The sequence below is a fragment of the Geotrypetes seraphini genome, chromosome 9 (assembly GCF_902459505.1).
Source record: "Geotrypetes seraphini chromosome 9, aGeoSer1.1, whole genome shotgun sequence".
NCBI lineage: Eukaryota > Metazoa > Chordata > Amphibia > Gymnophiona > Dermophiidae > Geotrypetes > Geotrypetes seraphini.
Window position 1 is genome coordinate 188,937,849 of NC_047092.1, and position 21,986 is coordinate 188,959,834.

Sequence of the window (21,986 nt, forward strand, 5' to 3'; positions counted from 1 at the left end):
ATTAAACCACAATAGCAGTTTTTAGCGCAGGGAGCTGTGCTGAATGCCCAGCGCTGCTCTTGACGCTCATAGGCTCCCTGCGCTAAAAACCACTATTGCGGTTTAGTAAAAGGTGACCATATTGTAAAATATAGACAGCAGATATAAATTCAGAACTGTGCATAGTAAGTGAAGGGAAGTTTTCATCTCTGGGAATTTACCCAGTTAACTATTAAGTTATTTGGGCAAATTCCTTTGAAAACTGTGGTAATACTGCCTCCACTTTGCTAAATTTAAAATAAAATCATTTTTCCTACCTTGTCTGGTGATTTCTGGTTGCACTTTCTTCTTCTGACTGTGCATCCAATCTTTCTTCCCTTCTATCAGCCTGTATGCTTTCTCTCCTCCACACCTCATTCCCTCCCCCAACTTTTTCTTCCTCTCTCCCTGACCTTTCTTTCTTTTTTTCTGTTTCTCTTCTTTCCTTCTGTTTCCCTGCCTGCCCCCTTTCTTTCTTTCTTTCTCCCTGCCGTTCCCCAAGCCACTGCCACTGCCGCTGCCATCGGGGAACAGGACCCACCAATGGATAACAGGCCCCAAAGCCGACGCCGACGCATGCTCTCCCTGACGTCAATTCTGCAATCGGAGAGGAAGTTCCGCCCAGCCAGGCAGCGATTGGCTGGCCCGAACTTCCTCTCCGACTGCAGAATTGACGTCGGGGAGAAGAAGACTTATCGGCTCGATAGATTAGATCGCCAAGACAAAGTGAGTCCTGGGTGATCGACTCACTTTGCCTTGGCGAGCTACTGGCGCCCCTGCCTCGGGCCCCCTGTCAGCTCCGGGCCCCTGAATGCAGGACTGGTAGTACTGCCCTGATGGCGGCCCTGCGGCACACCAGGCAACATCTCGCGGCACACTAGTGTGCCGCGGAACAGCGGTTGAAAAACACTGTCCTAGACAACTGAACTTTTAAAATAATGTAATACGAGATCCCTATGATGAGCAACTAGACTGCTCCCCTTAATCTTATGTGTTTTCCTTCCCTTTTCTTTCCTATCACAAATTGGAGTTTTTCCCCCTGTCCCTTTTTGTAAAGTAAGTCATTTTTATTATTTTTGTTAAATTGTATTGATTTTATTTTATGTTAATTTAAATTTCTTTGTAAGCTGCTTAGCTACTCTGGGATTTGCGGGAAATCAAGAAATAATAAAAACTTGGAAATTTGGAACAAGAGTCCCTGGATGTAACAGGAGTTGTCAAATTTAAAAAATTATTATGATCAAAATATCATAGAAGAACATAAATTTTAAAAAGTCTTGAATGTAGACAACACATATATTGAAAAAAATCTCACAATACACACATTGCTCCCAAGAAAGATAATTGAAACCGGACCCTACATGGGCTATGTTTCGGTAGAAGTTTGCTTTCCTCAGGGATCCTGATGGACTGTAGAAGATTAAAAATGAGCAATTAGGTTTCAATATGAATGACGCAGCTTATTGCAGAAATTTCATCACTTTGATAGCAGGCCATCACCTGTCGGAGCCTGGTGTTGAAGCTGATTAGTGCATATAGCAAATAGAAAATTCTAGCTGTGTCCAACTGTGCATGCAAAGCTGCTTTCCCACCTGATGCACATGTCCAGGTTTCTCAGTTACAAGAACACAACTGCTAGGGGAGATGGGAGGGTGTGAAATTATTTGGCTTGCTGTCCTCAGAAAATCAGTAGAGGTACAGGTTTAAATGTGAATGACGTAGAAGTATCTTTGCTTTATTTGCATTTTTGTATTGCTTATATATATTTGTTTTACATTTTAAGTTTCTTATTATATGGTCATTGAGTTATTCTTTAATTTAAAGTCACGTCCCTGACACAGCCTGCTCTTTATCGCCACACTTTGAAACAATAAAAAGTTTATTTTAAGTCCTGAACTTTGCTGCCTGTGTGATCTGCTGTATTTATTCCCTAATGCAGAGGACAGACTACTTGGAAGCTAGGGACAGATGTACTGAGCTAATCCGCTAACAAGATGTATCTGATTCTTCCTTCATCAAATTCAAGTGGACTAAAACAGCTGCAATAATAAAGTCAATATTTAAACCTCGTGGTCAGCAGTTTTTTAAATCGTTCATGTACGAGCACTACAAATCTAGAGGGTAGCAGCCAGTTTGCGCATAGTGACCTGGCTACCAGATTTTGCAGGATATCAAGCATGTCCATGATGGAGTCTAAATGCTGCAGATTCCTGAGGGTCTGTAAGATACGCTTGTACATGTGAGACCAGCCCATGTGTCAGACACACAGTTACAGAATAGCCTTTAGATGACGTTCTGGCAGAAACATGCGTGCATGCTACTATTTTAAACTTTGACCTGCAGAAGCCACAGGGAAATGTTATTGCCTTCTTTAAATGACCCACTCTCACTGTCATTCTTTCCCATTGTCTATGTGCCTCTCCCCAATCTGTGTTTCTCTCTTCTCATGTGTCCCTGTCTCTCTTATATATTTTCACTGTGGTTCTTTCACTTTCCTTCCCTGTCTTTACCCCATCTGTGTCTCTCTTTTTTTCATGTGTTCTTGTCTCTTTCTCTTATATACTCTCATAAATGTCTCTCCCTGTCTGTCCCCCGTCTGTATCTCTTCTCATGTGTCTTTTGATTACTCTCACCCTGATTCTCTCCCTGTCTCCTTTGCCTCTCTCCCCTTTTACACTTTCCTTCCTCTCTCCATCCTGGACAGGAGGCTTTGCCAGTTGCTGTTAAGAGTCTACCTACAGGAACCTTGTTAAATCTTATTGGATTTGGCTCCAGCGTCAAGACACTCTTCTCAACAAGCAAGCTCTACAGCAATGTACGTACCTAAGCCGGGAAGCCCTGGGGAGGGTGAAAAAGGAGCAGACAGAATGCTTCATGCATGTGGCAGCATTTTAGAAATACTGAATCATAAAGAGGCCCATTGAGGAGCCTGAATCCTTGAATATCAGCCTTGGGATTTGTGCAAGAAAAACCAAATGAAACCCCCTGTTTTGCCACACCCAGATATTTTGGTATGTAGGTAAATAAATTACTTTTGAAATGGTCTTCCTCGTATAGAATGGATAGACTGCACCGTTTTGGGAAAGGCGGTAAACAGATGTTCTGACCTCTGCATAAGCATGTGCACATACCTGTAAACAACATACGAGTACAGAGGCGTGTCATCTCTCTATCATTGCCTTTGCAGGAAACAGTCGAGATGCTCCTGGAGCATATTCAGAAGATAAGAGCTGACATGGGAGGTCCCAACCTTCTAGAAGCTCTAACGTGGAGCCTGAGCCAGCCGGTACATCGGGGTTACCCACGACAACTCTTCATCCTGACTGGATCCATGGTGCCTAATACTGGGAAAGTGATTGAACTGGTGAGACAGTACGCAAGCACCTGCAGGTAACTAGCAGGGCAAGGACTTATGTCCACTCAATTCCTACAATGGAATTACAGTAATGCCAATAGAACGGGATCACAGGTAATTTTATAACATTAGGCCATGCCTAAAAATAACCAGGGTTCATGTAGGCACATAATTGAACCAAGGGGAGGAGTTTGAGTAGAGTATCTGTAGAGTCACAGTTTACATGTATCTTTTATAAAATATTTGTTTGCATATGTGTGTGTGTGTGTGTATACTTTATGTGCTAGAATTTAGTGTAGCAATATCACAAGAATGCCACAAAAGGTTGTGGTGTCCATTGTGAAGCTGGAACCACCATGGGCAGGAGCAAATTGGGATCACTTCTACTCTTTTTACCTTGGACAACCAGGTACTGGGGAGCATACAGGGGGTGAGGGGACCTTTAAGTGCAGCAAAATGCCTGGGTGAGGGAGGGAGGGAGGGAGAAATTTGACTCTTGTTGGGGTGAAAGGGAAAGAGACACCCTTATGCAGACATAAAGCCAATCACCTCATCCTTGCTTTGGCTACTATTGCACTTTAAAAAATATTTTATCTTTCAAGGTATGTTTAATAGGCGTTGGAACGGGGGAGGGGGGCCACGGGGGCCTTGGCCTCCTCAAAAATTTCCAGTTACTATACTAGTACTGTAATAGGGCCTAAAGGGGATCCTGTGGGAAAAGAAGCACGTCTTGCAAGGCTGGGAGTGGCATCTTACTACCGGCCAGTGTGCCTGCTAGTCGGCACTCTCTGCCACGTCCTTTCGCCGACATCTACTCCTTCTCCTCCTCCCACCATGTGCCTACCTTTAATTTCTTGTAAAAGTGCAGCGCCGCCCTGATGCCGGCCCCAGCGTCTTCTCCACTGCAGCTAGCCTTAGCGGAAGCAGGAAGTTGTCAGAGAGGGCAGGTCACAGTGAAGAGATGCCGCCGGGCTGGCAACATTGCACTTTTACAAGAAATTAAAGGTAGACACATGGTAGTGGTGGGGGGAAGGAGTAGATGTTGGCAAAGGGACATGGCAGAGAGTGCCGACCAGCGGGCACACTGGCCAGTAGAAAGGTGTCTCTTCCACCGGAGTGCCCTAAAAATAAGGTCCCACCCGATACATTTCAGATTTAGGGGAGGAGTAGAAGGCAGAGAGGGAGCATATATGACTTGGGGGAGGGAGGGAGTGAAGGGAGAGATGTTGGATTCAAATGAAGGCAGGAAGGAGAGATGTGAGGAATGGAGTAAGGGAGGGAGGGAGGGAAAGATGTCAGATTTGTGAGGGACAAGGAGAGATGGACTTGGGAACAGCAGAGGGAGTAGAAGGAGGACAGGAGAGGTGGCAGGAGGGGGGGGCAGAAGGGGGACAATGAGAGATGGATTTGGAGGATGACAGAGGGAGCAAGAGGGATAGATGGACATGGGGGAAGACAGAGGGGGAGGAAATGGGAGAAATGGATGTAGAGGGGGCAAAATGGGGAGAAGAAGAGATAGACTTGGTGGAGAGGGCAAGATGGGGAAAGGGAAAAATATTCAGGGGAGAAGCAAAACGGGTAGAGGGAGAGATGGAAAACTCAGAGAGAGCAGAGGAGGGAGAGGAAAGATGGACAGAGAAAGGCGGAGGGGATATGGGCTGGGGGCTGGGAGGGGTAAGAAATGTCAGACGGGAGGATGTGGTATAATGCTGGAGAGGGTGACAGAAAGAGAAATGTTGGGCATAGGACTGGTGGGCAGGGGTAAAAGATGATACACACAATCCAGGGGATAAGAGAGGGAGAAATGTTGGATGTGGCAGTAGAGGGGTTGGGAGAGATGCACCCTGGATCCCTCCTCTCTCTCTCACTTTCCTCACTCCCTTTGCAGCAAGGGAGGGAATGAGAGAGAGAGAGAGAGAGAAACATTGCACATGGGGGTGGAGGAGAGAGGAAGAAATGCTGTGCAGTGATGGGGAGAGGAAAAAGAGTGAGCTTTGTGTAATTAAATTTTGTGGTTACCATTGTGTATTGTTAATAAGATATTGTGTGTATATGAAAAATGAATGGAAGAAATGGCATTTACAATTAGTACTATTATTATTGGGGTGGGGTCTGGGCGGAGCTTGGTAAGGTCTGGGGCGAGGCTAGGGTGGCAAGTCAAATGCGCGCAAGACAAACATGCGAAGATAAGTGAGCGCAACGACTATTGAGCCCAATGACAATTGCACGTAAGACAATTGAGCGGAAGGACAAATCAGTGCAACGACAATCACGCGCACATTCACATTACTATGGTTACATTAGCTCCTTTTTTACTTGCTCAGAACAGCCTGCCTTCATTTCGCTAGCCTCTTTGTGATTGGTTACGTTTGCTCCTTTTATGCTTGCTCAGAACAGTCCACCTTCCTTTCGCTGCCTGACTTTGTCTGTTATAGGTCTGGTCTAGAACTTGCTCTATAACAGGTATTTCTCTTGCGCGGATTTCACTCGCCTTTGGTGAGAGCGACATTACTTCCAACGGGACAAAACGCATGGGTCATATGCGCGCCGACATTGTGTTCCCGCTGCCATTATTACTGAAAACTGAACTTTTCCTCAGATGTCTTGGTTCACTTATCTTGCGCTCACTTGTCTTCACGCTCATTTGTCTGCTCCCATTTGTCCACGCGCTTATGGCTTGGCTCTGTTATCTTGCGCTCACTTATCTTGCACTCATTTGTCTGCTCCCATTTGTCCACGTGCTTATGCTCATTTGTCTGCTCCCATTTGTCCGCGTGCTTATGTCTTGGCTCTGTTATCTTGCGCTCACTTGTCTGCTCTCAGATGTCTTGGCTCACTTATCTTGTGCTCACTTGTCTTCATGCTCACTTGTCTTCACGCTCATTTGTCTGCTCCCATTTGTCCGCGCGCTTATGTCTTGGCGCTGTTATCTTGTGCTCACTTATCTTGTGCTCACTTGTCTTTGCGCTCATTTGTCTGCTCCCATTTGTCCGCGTGCTTATGCTCATTTGTCTGCTCCCATTTGTCCGCGTGCTTATGTCTTGGCACTGTTATCTTGCGCTCACTTGTCTGCTCTCAGATGTCTTGGCTCACTTATCTTGCGCTCACTTGTCTTCATGCTCATTTGTCTGCTCCCATTTGTCCGCATGCTTATGTCTTGGCACTGTTATCTTGCGCTCACTTGTCTGCTCTCAGATGTCTTGGCTCACTTATCTTGTGCTCACTTGTCTTCATGCTCACTTGTCTTCACGCTCATTTGTCTGCTCCCATTTGTCCGCGCGCTTATGTCTTGGCGCTGTTATCTTGTGCTCACTTATCTTGCGCTCACTTGTCTTTGCGCTCATTTGTCTCTCCCATTTGTCTACGCGCTTATGTCTTGGCACTGTTATCTTGCGCTCACTTATCTTGCGCTCACTAGTCTTTGCGCTCATTTGTCTGCTCCCATTTGTCCATGCGCTTATGTCTTCCGTGCATCTGACTATGAACCGGGGCTAGGGTGGAGCTTTTGGGACCCCCAAACAAAAAAGCATTCCGCTGCCTATGGTGTGTTTTATCAATGTGTCAAAGGTACATCCTTGGGGGGTCTCTATAATCCCTGACATATGGCAATCTTTGGCAAATCTGTTTGTGGCCAATTCTGACAAAACGTTATGAGGAAATCATCCCTTTAAAGACTGTATTTACTTTTACAAAAGTTATATTGACAATATCTTTCTTTTATGATGGGACAAAGCCAAGTTTTGCTATGGGTCAACTCTAGGGATATAAGCCTCTCATTTCAAATGCAGTATGACATCAATGAAATTAATTATTTGGATCTCCGTATCAGGAAGCATACGTGCTGTTTTTCACCTTCATTATACCAGCTTTCATAACTAGGCTTTGGAAAGAAATGTACTTTTGTCAGTTTCTAAGCGAGAAGAATTTGTTCTGATTCTTCAGAATCTGATGCACAAGCTGCTATAATGACAAATAGATTTATACACAGAGAATATCCAAAAAAGCACATTGAAGAGAGTTATTCTAAGGTCAAAACAGAAAACAGTTGCTCTCAGGACAAACTAATGACAACCAGATAAGACTGTCACATCTAGTATGGGGAATTCAGGAAATCATTCGCAAACATTGGCACATTCTGGAAGGCCACCGATGTTTCAGAGACGACAATCTGTAGGAGGAGTTTGCACCCTCGGCTCTGCCAGAGCTTAGCTCCACATCCAGTGTTGTTCGACATGAAGTGAGGAACATGAAGTGAGGAGTCTGTGCATGTTCTGTAGTCATTCCAGTGATTCTACATCCATCCGGATGTCATACAGTGCAGCTTGCTTATCATGTCAAGAAAATCACCGCTAATCTATCCTCTAGGATGCTGTATAGACATCATTCAAAACGGTTGCAATTTACATATCAGACCTTCCCAACTCACTATTATAAAACTTCAAAATGTCAGTCATTGTAATTCTCTATAATAACATCTGGGCCTCTCGCCTTGAACCTATACTGGATAAGTGCGATGCAGAAATTCAGATTACCCAGTGCCCCTGTTCTCTTATACGTTGAGTCTGTTCAATCGTGGTGCTTTATCAATAAACCGCCCCCCTTTTAACTCCTTGTGGATTTTCCGTTGTCTCTTATCTAGGGGTTTTCTCAGTGTCAGGAACAGAGCTGGCCAGGCTAAGTTCAACCAGCTGTATTTAATCCTGTTTTTAGCTGCAACACTTTGATTTGGACGATTAGCAAGTATGTTTACTTCAGCTCCATTATTACTTAGAATTGCATAATTAGTACTCAGAGCACATAATTACAATATCCTAGCAGCCTAACAGAACAGTTGAAGTGGGACCATTTAGTGAAATGACAAGAGAACTGCAGGGAGATGAGAGTATAGCCAGGACTGCTGAAAGGAAAGTGAACTGGTGTGATTGCCCTGATACTTACTGCATTTTGCTTCAATAAACTCTTTGATTTTCAATTTTCCTTCAGGTGTTTCAGCTTTGGTTTTGGCCCCAATGCCTGCCACAGACTTTTGAAAGGAGTGGCGAAGGTGAGCGGGGGCAGGGCAGAGTTCTTCTGTGAGGGGGAGAGACTGCAGTCCAAGGTAATTCCCTCCTCAACTCTTTTCAGGTAACTAATTTGCCAGCTGTCCCTGAAAGGATGCTGGGATCTCTAGGGATCATCGACGACTCTTCATGTAGTATTGCCAAATTTGTCTTTGGTGATTTTGTTACCATTATCAACTAGGAGACAGCAGAGTGTTGGTTTGTAAGGGCCTGTGAGCTCAGAGTGCTATAAACAGGCCTCTTAGTGGCACTCACATGGGTTTCTTTGCCAAATAGGAAGCTGTAATAGAAGAAAAGGATGAGCCTGCAAGTACAGACTGCTACTACTACTATTTATCACTTATATAGGAATACCAAACAAATACTGTCTATAATCAGGGAAGCCAACAACTCCCCACTTTCAGCGCAGAAAGCTTTTCAAGAGCTAAGGGAGGGTTTAAAACCTTTTGTAAAGACTGTAGCTTTTTCAGAAGTTCTGCCTATATATGGAAAGGGAGGGGAAAGAGTTAATAACACAGAGGACTTCAATATGTGGCTCAAAGACATAGAAACATGATGGTAGATAAAGGCCAAATGGCCCATCTAGTGTGCCCATTATCTCTTTCTCTGTCCGAGAGATCCTACGTGCCTATCCCAGACCCTTTTGAATTCAGACACAGTCTCTGTCTCCACCACCTCTTCTGGGAGATTGTTCCACGCATCTACCACCCTTTCTGTAAAAAAGTATTTCCTTAGATTACTCCGGAGCTTATCACCTCTTAACTTCATCCTATGCCACTACCCTCTGTCGCCTTCCACTCAACCAGTTCTTGATCCAGCTCATCACATTGGGACACATCCCAAGGGCACTCAGTTTATTTATTAGACGTCTGTATGGAACACTGTGAAAGGCTTTGCTAGAATCTAAATAGACTACATCTAGTGAACACCCTCTATCCAATTCTCTGGTCACCCAATCAAAGAATTTGATCAGATTTGTCTGACAAGACCTATCTCTAGTGAATCCATGTTGCCTCTGGTCCTGTAATCCACAGGATTCCAGAAACTTGACCATTCTCTGTTTTAATAGCGTTTCCATTATTTTCTTACCACAGAAGTCAGACTTACTGGCCTGTAATTCCCTACTTCTTCCTTACTTCCACTTTAGTGGAGAGGGACCACATCTGCCCTTCTCCAGTCCTCTGGTACCACTCCTGAAAAGGTCAGTCAGCGGAGCCACCAAAACTTCTCTAACTTCTGGGCTGTATAAAGAGAGGCGTAGTCAGTAGAAGGAAGAAGGTGTTGATGCCCCTGTACAGGTCATTGGTGAGGCCCCACTTGGAGTATTGTGTTCAGTTTTGGAGACCGTATCTGGCGAAAGACATAAGAAGACTTGAGGCGGTCCAGAGGAGGGCGACGAAAATGATAGGAGGCTTGCGCCAGAAGACGTATGAGGAGAGACTGGAAGACCTGAATATGTATACCCTAGAGGAAAGGAGAGACAGGGGAGATATGATTCAGACGTTCAAATACTTAAAGGGTATTAACGTAGAACAAAATCTTTTCCAGAGAAAGGAAAATGGTAAAACCAGAGGACATAATTTGAGGTTGAGGGGTGGTAGATTCAGGGGCAATGTTAGGAAATTCTACTTTACGGAGAGGGTGGTGGATGCCTGGAATGCGCTCCCGAGAGAGGTGGTGGAGAGTAAAACTGTGACTGAGTTCAAAGAAGCGTGGGATGAACACAGAAGATTTAGAATCAGAAAATAATATTAAATATTGAACTAGGCCAGTTACTGGGCAGACTTGCACGGTCTGTGTCTGTATATGGCTGTTTGGTGGAGGATGGGCTGGGGAGGGCTTCAATGGCTGGGAGGGTGTAGATGGGCTGGAGTAAGTCTTAACAGAGATTTTGGCAGTTGGAACTCAAGCACAGTACCGGGTAAAGCTTTGGATTCTCGCCCAGAAATAGCTAAGAAGAAAAAAAAAAATAAAAATAAAAAAATTTAAATTGAATCAGGTTGGGCAGACTGGATGGACCATTCGGGTCTTTATCTGCCGTCATCTACTATGTTACTATGTTACTATGTTTATAACTTCTTTCAGCACCCTCAGATGTACACCATCTAGCCCCATTGCTTTGTCTACCTTTATTTTAGCTAGCTCCTCACGAACACAATCCTCTGAAAATCGATCAGGGTCTATTACTCCTCCATCCCTATTCATGTTTGTCTTCTACGGTCCCACTCCCAGAGCTTCAGCCGTGAACACAGAACAGAAATATTTGTTAAGCAATTCGGCCTTTTCTTTATCAGCTTCTACATATTCCTCCCCTTCACCTTTGAGTCTCACAATGCCACTTTTGCACTTCTTCCTATCACTAATATATCTAAAAAATGTCTTGTCTCCCCGTTTTTACCGTATCAACTATTTTTTCTTCCATTTGCATCTTTGCTTTCATGACTACACGACCAGCTTCTCTTAACTTTTATAGATATTTTTACCTGTCTTTCTCTTTCTGCGATCTTTTGTAGTTTATGAAAGCTAACCTCTTATTCTTTACCTTCTCAGCTACTACTTTTGAGAACCAAAGCAGCCTTCTTTTTCTCTTACTTTTACTTACTTGCCTCACAAAAAGGTTTGTCGCCCTTACAATTGTTTCTTTTAGTTTTGCCCACCACATTTCCACTCCTTCCAGATGTTCCCATCCAGACAATAATTCCTTGACATATTCCCCTATCTGAACAAAGTTCGTTTTTTTTTAGTCTATTACCTTTGATATAGAGAGGGCTCATTCAAAAGCAATCTTAATATTAAACCGTACCATGCAGTGATCGCTGGATGCCAGATGATCAACCACTGTAACATCAGAAACACTTTCCCCGTTTGTAAGCACTAAGTCCAGTATGACCCCATCATGCTTGGGTTCCATTACCAACTGATGGAACAGTTCTCCTTGTAGAGAATCCAGGATCTCATACACCAGTCAATATCCGGCATGTTAAAATCACCTATTAGTAAGACTTACCCTTTTTTAGATATATTCTGAATGTCTACTATTAAATTTCTATCTACTTCTTCCGTCTGTGAAGGAGGCCTGTATATCACACCAATGTAAATATATTCACCAGTTCCTATTTCCAAATTGATCCACATTGTCTCTTCCTTGCCCTGCAGATCCTGCAATTGTGTGGCTTTAATATGATCTTTAACATATAACACTACCCCCCCTCCTTTTCTTCCTACCCTGTCTTTCCTGAACAGATTATAGCCCGGTATACACTTCCCCCTCCCCATTCACGGTTTTGGCAATCGCAATTTCACATATTTGTGATTTTTTGGGGAGGGGGAAAAAAAGAGAAAAAAACCATAGTTTAGCCTTCCCCCCAGCGTCCCGGCCTTACCTGATGGACTAGTGGGCTTTTGGGGCAGGAGCGATCTTCCTACGCTCCTGCCCCGTGTTGATCGCCAATAGGAAATGGCTGTGGGGAGTTTCCATCGTAGTCTCGAGAGACTACGGGAACTCATGGCTGGACCAGAAGATATTCGCGGTAGTTCACTATTCGCGGTCCGGCTCTGCCCCTATCGTCCACGAATCCGGAGGGAGAAGTGTAACTATATCCCAGTCATGGTTCTCCGTGAACCACGTCTCTATAATCGCCACTATATCCAACTCGGGTCTGTCCAATACCGGCCTTAGTTCTTTAATTTACATCCTTCATTTTCTAATTAGAGATCCTCTATTTTTATCTCATGCTTTTTTTTTTTTATTCCATCACCATTTTCCTCTCTACCACTTCCCTCAGGAGGGTATTCCAGGCATCTACCACCCTCTCCATGAAGAAGAATTTCCTAACATTGCTCCTAAGTCTTCCTCTCTGTAACCTCAAATTAAGCCTTCTAGTTTTACCATTTTTTTCTTCTCTGGAAAAGATTTGGTTCTATATTAATGCCTTTCAAGTAGTTAAACGTCTGTATCATATCTCCCCTGTCCCTCCTCTCCTCCAGAGTGTACATATTTAGGTCTTCCAGTCTCTTCTCATACTTCTTTCTGTTCAAACTTCTTACCACTTTTGTCGCCTTTCTCTGGACCGCTTCAAATCTTTTTATATCCTTTGCCAGTTATGGCTTCCAAAATTGAACACAATACACCAAGTGCAGCCTCACCAAGACCCATACAGGGGCATCAACACCTCCCTTCTTCTGCTGGTTACTCCTCTTTCTATACAGCCTAGCATCCTTATGGCTACAGCCATCGCCTTATCACTCTGTTTAGATGCCTTTAGATATGTTCAGGACCTCTGCTCCCATCTACAGGAAAGAAGATTATTGAGATAAGAACCTAATCTTTGTTTATAGAATCATCCCATTGAGTAGATGCTAGAGAGTTGCGCGGGGACAAAAATCCCACCCATCCTCGCCCGTCCCCGCCAGAATCCTCTCCGTCCCCACCCGTCCACGCCAGGATCCTCTCCGATCCCGCCCATCCCTGCCAGGATCCTCTCCGTCCCCACCCGTCCCCGCCAAGATCCTCTCCGTCCCCTCCCGTCCCCGTCAGGATCCTCTCTGTCTCCACCCGTCCCCGCAAGGAATTACCTCCATCCCTGCCCGTCCCCATAAAAAGCAGCAATTACTTCTGACAGGATCATCAATTCCACATTTGTTTTGTGTTTGCCCTGCTGTTTTCCTTGTGGAATCTCTTTGGTGGAACACTTTCTTTGTTTTCTGTTCAGGTAATTAACTTATAAACCCCCTCTTTTACTAAGGCTGATGTGTCCATTATATTATATGAATGAACCCTGCTTCCAAAGCCTTCCATCCCCATGGGAGTCCCGTTGGCTAGAGGGGGGGGGGGTCCCCGTGGGAGTCCTGTAGGCCAGAGGGGGTTCCCCTTGTGAGTCCCGTGGGTTAGGGGGGATTCCCGCGGGACCCGTGGGATTCCCGCGATCTCCGTTCCCATGCAGACCTCTAGTAGATGCACATAGTTACCTTTTTTGAAAGAGTTGAAAATTGTGTGAGAGGAATTGCATTCTACCTGGGGCACACAATAGGTGCTTTTATCCACATTTAGAAACAGAGAAACATGATGGCCCATCCAGTCTGACCATCCACCGCATCTACTATTTCATGTAGATGCCTTATTCAGATATTAATCCCTGTGTGTAGATGTACATATTTTATAAAGGGCACATTGCAGTGCATCCTAACACTGCCCTCCCAAGAGTCTCCATAAATAGACTTTATAAACATATTTCTGGTTTTATTACATATTGAATTGTGAAAAATAGCCCTTGTAGTGTTTGATTTACATATTTAATGAAAAGCTTTATAAAATGACCCTGGTAGTGTTGAATTTGCATATTTTATTTAAAAAGCGTTCTAAAATTAACTTGGTAGTGCTGGATTTGCATATATTATAAAAAGCTTTGTAAAATTACTGTGGTGGTGTTGGATTTGCATATTTTCTAAAAAGTTTTTTGCATGTTCTGAGATGTGCTCCTTGTTTGACTGTTGGTGCCAGATTTGCCTCTCTCCAAGCACAGGATGTGGTTACTGGTGAGAAAGCTCTTCTGATGCAGGAACTTCTGCTTTTCCCTTTCCCTCTCCTACCACTAGCTGATTAAGTCTCTAAAGAAGTCTGTCGAACCAGCGGTGAGTGACATCACCATCGACTGGTACGTTCCTGAAGCAACAGAGGCCCTGCTCTCACCAAATGAAATTGCCCCCCTGTATCCAGGAAGTCGCCTCATCAGCTACTGTACCCTCTACCCTGTCTCCAGCTTCCAGAGCAAGAAGAATACAGTGAGAGCTTTGCTCCATCTCTCTTTCCACCTTTCTCTCTCCTCTGCCCCATTTTCTCTTCTCTTTCTTCCTTCTCGCTATTTTTCTACATGTCTTTGTACAATAAGGTGTGTAATATGTCTCTCACTAAACTAATGAGATGAAATATTTGCAGCTCCAAATTGGTACTAATTAGCTTGTTACTCAATTAAATTCCATGCGCATGCCCAAATGTATACGCAGTTTTACACCCCAGATATAGAATTCCTAGGGTTAAACAAAAAAAAAGAGACCACATGGCCCTGCCCCCACTCCACCTATTTCCTTGGTCCCATACTTACTTGGTCCCATATTCCCATACTTTTAGCGCTTTTCTCCACCTCTCTTTTTCTCTCCTTCCAACCCCCTCTCCTGTAGGTGTTTCTTTCTTTCTTTCTCTCTCTTTTCTTCTAACCCCCAACCCCCCCCAGCGGGTTCTCCTCTCTCTCCTTCCAATCTCCTCTCCTGCCATTTGTCTCTCCCCTCCCATCCAACACTACCCTACTCCAGCACTTTCTCCTTTCCATAATGCTTCTCCAGCCTCCTCTCCATGCTGTTTCTCCATCTCCCTCCTCTCCCTCCTCCCACCTCCAATGCTGCTTCCCCTTATGACCTCTGTAGCTTCTGACTCCCCACCTACCTCCTCCCTGGGCCTGGGTGCTGTAATTTAATCTTTGGGCAGCTGGCAGCAGCAACAAGATGAGCCTGCTGCCACCAGCCTGTCCCAGAAGCCGCCTCTCTGCAGCGACTTCCTGTTCCTGCATAAGTGGGACCTGCAGAGAGGTGGCTTATGGGGCAGGCTGGTGGCAGCTGGTTGGCTCATTACTGCTACCGGCTTCACAAAGATTAAATTACAGTGGCTGGGCCTGGGAAGGAAGTAGGTGGGGGAGTTGGGGGAGCTGGCTAAACTCAGACAGACTTCCCCATTAAAAAAAAAAGGTCTGGGCACCCAGACAGTCCTTTAAAAAGAGGACTTGTCCAAGTTTTCCCAGACATCTGGTAACCCTAAGAATTCCCCTGATGGCCTGGAATCTCATTCTTTGAAGCAGTCCACTGTTGGCATCACTTGTTAATTCCGGAGGCAGTAGAGGGTGAGAATGACTTGCCCTTCTTCTCTGCTTCTCAGGCAGTCACCTAGTTCCAGCCGGGAGACTTGGTGCCAGTCCTATTTTTCAACTTACATCCCATTTCAGTGTGCTTTGCAGGAAATCTAGGACTGGCCTAAAATATCCCTCCTGAAACTGGATAACTTAGAAGCTCTCCAATTATAACCATTAATAGGGTTACCAGATTTCTTCATTAAAAAAGAGGATACCTGGCTCTGCCCTGTTGCGCTCCAGCCCCACCCTCACAAAACCTCATCTCATCTTCCTTGAACAAGTGCGGATGCAATGCTATGACATCACATGCATGTGACATCGTCACGTTGCTTCCGTGCATGCTGGGAGGCCCTCCAGACGCTGCCCCGAGCTTGGGACCAACTGCGGGGTTTTGAAAATCCTTCTGGGCACCTGACCAGTCCTCTAAAAAGAGGATATGTCTGGGTTTTTCCAGACATCTGATAACCCTAACCATTAAGTCATTCCATCTGAAACCTGTTCTTGCCTAATCTCCAAGCGCATTCACAAACGATTACTTCTAGAAAGGTGATGTGTGTTGGGCTGGAGATGGTGGTGGTGGTGGGGGGGGGGGGACATTAAGAATGAATATCTAGGAGGTCATGAAGATATGTTTACCTAGGGCCCAGTTATAGTGTTAAGTTGGCCCTTCACAAACTTTTAGCTGCCCTGGAGAAAGGTAATTTTTAGACAGCTAATTAATTGGAGTAAAAAGCTTTCTAGCCACACAAATCACTTTCAAAGTGACCTCATCTAGTTTCAGCTAAGACCTTCAGCCTTGCCTTCCTGAAATAGGATGAAATTGGCACGTGGGTTCCATTTAAGGCAGTGTGGAGGGAAGGGGTATATAGCTGATGCCTCTGCACCCAAAGTTTGTGAAATCAAATCCCAGTGCTGATCTCTGTGACCCTGGCAAGTCACATAATCCTCCAGGGCCCACCGCTTTGAATGTCAAAGCCAAAAAAGTCCCCCAAGGGACAATAGGGCCCCAGCTCACTTTAAAAGGGATGGTGCTGAGGCAAAGGTTAAGGCTCCTGGAATATCCCCTCACCACATGTGTATGAGCCAGCCAAAATGCTGCTTGTAAAGCCTTTCTTTTGTGTCTGTAAGAATGGAGCCTCTTTTGCCCTGAAACCCTGGAGCGTCCACTCTTCTAAGCATTGTTTTGATACGCCTTGCAGTACAGACTGTCACGTTTTATTTTGCTTTGTCAGCTCCTTTTCTATTAATTAACACACCAAACTGGACTCTTATCACTTGGTTTGTTTTTATGGAGGTGCTGGTCATAGGATGCACATACAATATAAGGGGTGGAGGGAGAAGATGAGGGTCAAGGTTTGGAATTAGATGGAGCAAGCAGTACCTAAACAAAATGAAAATTTATCAAAGTGATCCTACAAACTTGTAGTAGCCCAAACTTCCCATCTTTATTTTTACTGAACATTTGTCTCTATTTTGCAGGGAAAAGAACGCAGCTACAAGAGTGGTTCTCCAAGCTCCACCAATTCTGTATTGCATTCCCAGGACGATGCATTTTTGCCAGGAGTTGCCTGCCCTTCTGCACAGCTTGAGGATATGGAGAAAGCTCTGCAGGAGATCCCTCTGGAGTTTTCGGCCAGTGGGATAGAAAACTGGGACAAGAGTGAGTCAGGCTAGGTACAGGGATGTGGAAATGGAAATGATGGGAGAGAGGAGGAGAGGAACAGATGGCAGGGAAGGTTGGAAATAATGGAAATTTGTGTTCCTTATCTAGTTACAATAGTCCAGACAAGTAGGATGTCTCCCTGTACCAGCAGATAGAGGCAGAGAACATTGAGACTGTATTTCAGTGCATCATATAGGTGGAGTAATCCTGGAATGTGCCAGGATTTCTCTGCCTCTAGCAGATAATACAGATAGATGATGATGCTGAATAGATTTGGGCCTTTGACTGAGTTCCTGACAGGAGATTATCACAGGGATCAGTCCACAAACCTTTACCTTGGTTGAGCAAGGGGAGTTCTCTCTTCAACCCCACACCTCAGCCTGTAGTCATGTTGAGGGAGTGCACAGCAGGAGGAGCCCAGGACTCCTCAGGCCTCATCCTCTGGGTCTTGGCTGCTATGAAGTGGCAGTTGGCAGAGATTCCACAGGGCCTGTATTGTTTCTTTATTCCTCTCCACCATCCATGACCTTTGACTTCCTCTTCTTCCTCTCGATGTCCTAGCTCTCCCATCTTTTGCTTTGAAAGAGTTTCCTAACAAAGAAACATTTATTGATATCCATCTAGGCATTTTTCTTTTCAGTGCCTTCCTGCTATGTTTATAGACTAGAAAAGGTTCTGTCAGGGCTGATACTTAATAAGGAGTTCTCACCATCAGTTGAGGTTGTCCATGGGAGATAGCCCGGTACTTAAACTCAGGTTAAGGACCTAGTAGGGAGGTGGACTAGGACACAACAGTGGCCTGAAGGAGTTTGGTAAACTGTGTAGTGTCAGTCCCCAGCTGTGGCTGTCCTGTCAATCATCAATGGCGGAACAAGCAGGACTTTCAGTGGGCCATGAGGTCACTGCCAGTATCAGGTTTTGTTGGAGTGCACTTATGTAAGGAACTCAAGTATTGTTCTGGCTGATTGTGCTGACAGGATAATTCAGCATTGTGTCTGTCACTGTCCGTTTATTTCTCTGGTTAGGAGCTCTTGCTGTTATGCCCAATTTCTGAGGCCTATGGGTCCTGCTAAAGGAGACAAAAAAGGCACAATTCAGGAGACCTCGCAGGCTTTCTCTCTCCCTCTTTTCTGGCCATTAAAGTTTGGCATCTTCTCTCCGAAGACCATGAGGGTCCCTGTGGTGATGTCCATTTGGGAAGGTGTGGTTGGTGTTTCTTTTATCTCCAGCCCACTTTATGGAGCCACTAGGGCTGCCATGTCTGTACCACTGTGGCATTTGTGCAGTGTGGTAGACAAGCATGTAAAAACCACTTTCTTCTCTGCTCCTTGCCTTCCCCTCCTCTGAAGCTAATGTAGTGGCTTCAGTCTTTCCCACCTGGGATTCTGAAGGAGTCCCCATTATATGGAGGTGCTTGGCTTCCCTTGGCCCTGTCAGAAGAAGTTCTGGCTTGTAAGTCTTGGAGGAGTCTTGTACATAGAGCCATGAGTTGACAACCAGGAAAGCCCAGGTTTAATTCCTCTGCAGCTGCTTCTTGGCATCTTGAGCAACTCACTTAATCCTCCATTGCTGTACAAGAGGGAGCTAAAGAAAATAGAGAAATGAAAAATTCTGCATTCTTTTCAATATTATGCTACCTCAAGGCCTTTACTACTACTATTCATTATTTCTATAGCGCTACACAACACTGTACAGAGTCACAAAGAAGGCAGTCCTTGCTCGATAGAGCTTACAATCTAAACAGACAAGACAGATAAACAGGATGTCATGGATACAGTTAAGGGGAACAGTTAATCTGCTAGCTGGGTTGGTGGGCAGTGAGTGGGGTGTAGGGTTATGGATTGAAGGCTATATCAAAGAGCTGGGTTTTCAGTCTGCGTTTAAACAAGGGAAGGGGCTTGGCGGACAAACTCGGATAATTTATTCCAGGCAGAGGAAGCAGTTAGATGAAAGAAACTAAATCTGGAATTGGCAGTGGAGAAGAAGGATACAGCTAAGAGTAGCTTATCTGAGGAATGGGGTTCTCTGGGAGGTGTAAAGAAGAGAGGAGAGATATTGAGGGGCAGCAGAATGAACACACTTGTAGGGGGGGGTAGAGGGGTTGTTGAATTGGTGCTGGAGGGAGGTGGGGAGAGAGGCTGGCAGGCAGTGGTGGTGGACCGTGGGGGGTTTGAATCAGTGCTGGAGGGAGGCTGGTTTTGGCGCAGCAGGGAGGCTGGCTGGCTTCAGAGGAGGGGGTGGGACAAAGGCTGGAAGGCAGTGAGGGGGACATAGGAAGGAGGCACTGGGGGCACTAAGGACATAGGAAGGAGGCACTGAAGACACTAAGGACATAGGAAAGAGGCACTGGGGGCACTAAGGACATAGGAAGGAAGGAGGGAGGGAATAGAAAGGGAGAGAAGTTGGATACAAGGGATGATGTGGAGGGGGGGATAGAGATACTGGATAGGAGGGTAGTTGGGAAAAGAAAGGGAGAGATGGTGGATCCTGGGGTGGTAGGGAAGAAGGGAGAGATGCTGGATGAAAGGGTAGTTGAGAAAAGGCAGATCTGTGGATGGAGACTAAAAAAAGGAAAGATGCCAGACCTCCGGGGGAGGGAAGGGAAACAGTAGGGGAGGACAGAGATGGAAGATGGATGGTTAGCATGAAGAAAGAAGGAGACCCTGGCAAGCAAGTTATCAGAAGACAACCAGAGCCTGGGACTGACAAGATTTGAATAATGACCAGACAACAAAAGGTAGAAAAAAAAAATTATTTTCTGTTTTGTGATTACAATATGTCAGATTTGAAATGTGTATCCTGAGACCGCAAACGTGAGCTTAGATTTAACAGAGGAAAAGTCTTTTTGTTTGTTTATTTATACCACAGCACCAGTGTGGTTAGGAGGAGGCAAGCCCAGCATTCTGTTTCCAACAGTGGCCAACCCAGGTCCCAAGTAGTAAAACAGATTTTATGCTGCTTATCCTAGAAATAAGCAGTGAATTTCCTTAAGCCATCTCAATTATTTATTTAATTCATTCATTTTCTATCCCATTGTCCTCATAGAGCTCAGAACAGGTTATATGTTAAGCACACATAATTTCAGTACAAGATTACAATACAAGTTTTTTAATCCTAACTTGGTACATATTAGTATATTCTCAGGCAGCTTATTCTCAAATGTAGGTGACGTCATGCATGTAGCACCGGTACGGGCAGCTTTAAAAGTGCATTGCCACTTTAAGAACTTAAGAAAGTTTGTGAACTGCCTGCACCGCGCATGCATGCGAGTGCCTTCCCGCCCGACGCAGGCTTGTGGCTCCTCGGTTCTTAATTTTTCACAGAACTAAGAAGTCTTGTCTCTGAACATTCAGACTTTTGCCATTTGCCTTCTCGCTCATGTATTTTTTTCTTAATTTGTGTTAAGTTTATTTCTTTTTAAAAGAAAAGAAGAGGAACATTTTTTCCTCTTTTTTTCTCGACGGCTTTGGCCACCGAGACTTTAATTTTTTCTCAGCCATTAAGTTGACTGATGCGGTCTTCTCGACCATTTTTCAGGCCGCTAATGGGCTAAAAAAAAAAAAGGAGTATTACATATGCCCAAGGCCTTCCTCTCTTCCCGGCAGTTGGTGCTTCAGGTCCCTTCACTCAGACCTCCGGGTGGAACTTGTGCCCGGTGTACTATCTTGGAGAAATGTTCAAGAAACTTCAACAGGAAAGATTGTTCAGGACAGGCATGGGCATCGATTAGAAACCTTTGTCGTTGAAGACATCGATACCAGCATCAGGAGGCATCGCTCTGTCTGGAAAACCAGTTCAGAAGCTGCCAGCTTCCCAATTGGTGTTGCAGGTTACTTTGCATCAAGTCTCTTGATGCCAACCAAGCAGCGATGACCACTTTCCAGCATGCCTCAACCTTGAGTTGTGAATCCTTATTATGATCACCCTTGAGGCAAGCCATGGCACCAATGGTACTGGCAGATAAACCAGGGGTACTGGTACTTTTCTGAAGTGACTTGAGTGATGCATGTAAACTGCTTACCTCAGTATCGATTCCCTCGGTACTGGTCCAACCTAAGTATAGCCGGTTTTCTCTGGAGCAACATCGACAGGCCATGTCTAGGTATCGATCCAATTAACACCGGTCGAGCTCTTTATCGACAATCCAATGAGCATCGTTCCTCCTTGGATGCTTCGAAAAGAAAACATCGCTCCCTCACGTTCTTCGAAGAGAACAGCAGCTTTGTATCATACATCTTTCTAGCATCAGACTGGTACCGGTCTTGAAGTAAGCATCGATCTTCTCGACGCATTTCTTCATCAAGACCTTCATATCCCTCGGACTTACAGTCTGATTCAATTCAGGACTTCTCTGAGTCTGCAACAAAGTTCCAACTCAACTGTCCACCAACGGCTAAATCTTTTTATCACTATATTTATTAAGCAGTTGGGGAAAGAGCTACAACTCGACCTAGAAGCTGATTCTGTCTATCGCGAACTTTCTAAAAATCTTAAAGTGGCGATGCACTTTTAAAGCTGTCCGTACCGGGGCTCCTTAGATGACATCACCCACATGTGAGAATATCTGCCTGCTGTCCCTGGATAACACCTGTTACGGTAAGTAACTGTGCCATACAGTTTACTGGTTACGATTTGCTATAGTTATCCTTAAAGTACAAGTTTTATCCTAATTTGACACATTTGGACAGTTTGCAGGTTAGATTTGCCATAGTTACAGTGCAAGATTTTACAATGTAAGTTTTCCTTAGGTGACACTTACTGGTTCTGGTTCTTTGTAGTCTATGGGTCAAGGGCAGGGGGTTAGATGAAGAGGTATGTTTTTATTGCTTTTCTAAAGTTGAGGAGTTCTTCAAGGGATCTGATCAGTGAGGGCATCGATTCCAGTGGCTTGGTATGAAGTGGGAGTAGGACTGTCGTTTGGCAGTTTGTAGTCGAAGGGCATGACCAGAGGGCGTTTTGAGGCGTATTTCATCCTGGGAGTGGAGAGATGT

General features: G+C 44.9%; 1 protein-coding gene across 5 annotated transcripts in view; it reads left to right on the forward strand.

Annotated features, from left to right (window-relative positions):
* VWA5B2 (von Willebrand factor A domain containing 5B2) overlaps positions 1–21,986 on the forward strand; it is a 125,107-nt gene that overhangs the window by 73,833 nt on the left and 29,288 nt on the right. For all 5 annotated transcript variants that reach the window (XM_033958782.1, XM_033958781.1, XM_033958783.1 and 2 more), the window contains 5 exons: positions 2,723–2,833; positions 3,206–3,408; positions 8,357–8,471; positions 14,029–14,214; positions 16,812–16,992. In XM_033958782.1, coding sequence (XP_033814673.1) covers positions 2,723–2,833; positions 3,206–3,408; positions 8,357–8,471; positions 14,029–14,214; positions 16,812–16,992 — 796 coding nt within the window. The remainder of the gene's footprint in view (positions 1–2,722; positions 2,834–3,205; positions 3,409–8,356; positions 8,472–14,028; positions 14,215–16,811; positions 16,993–21,986) is intronic.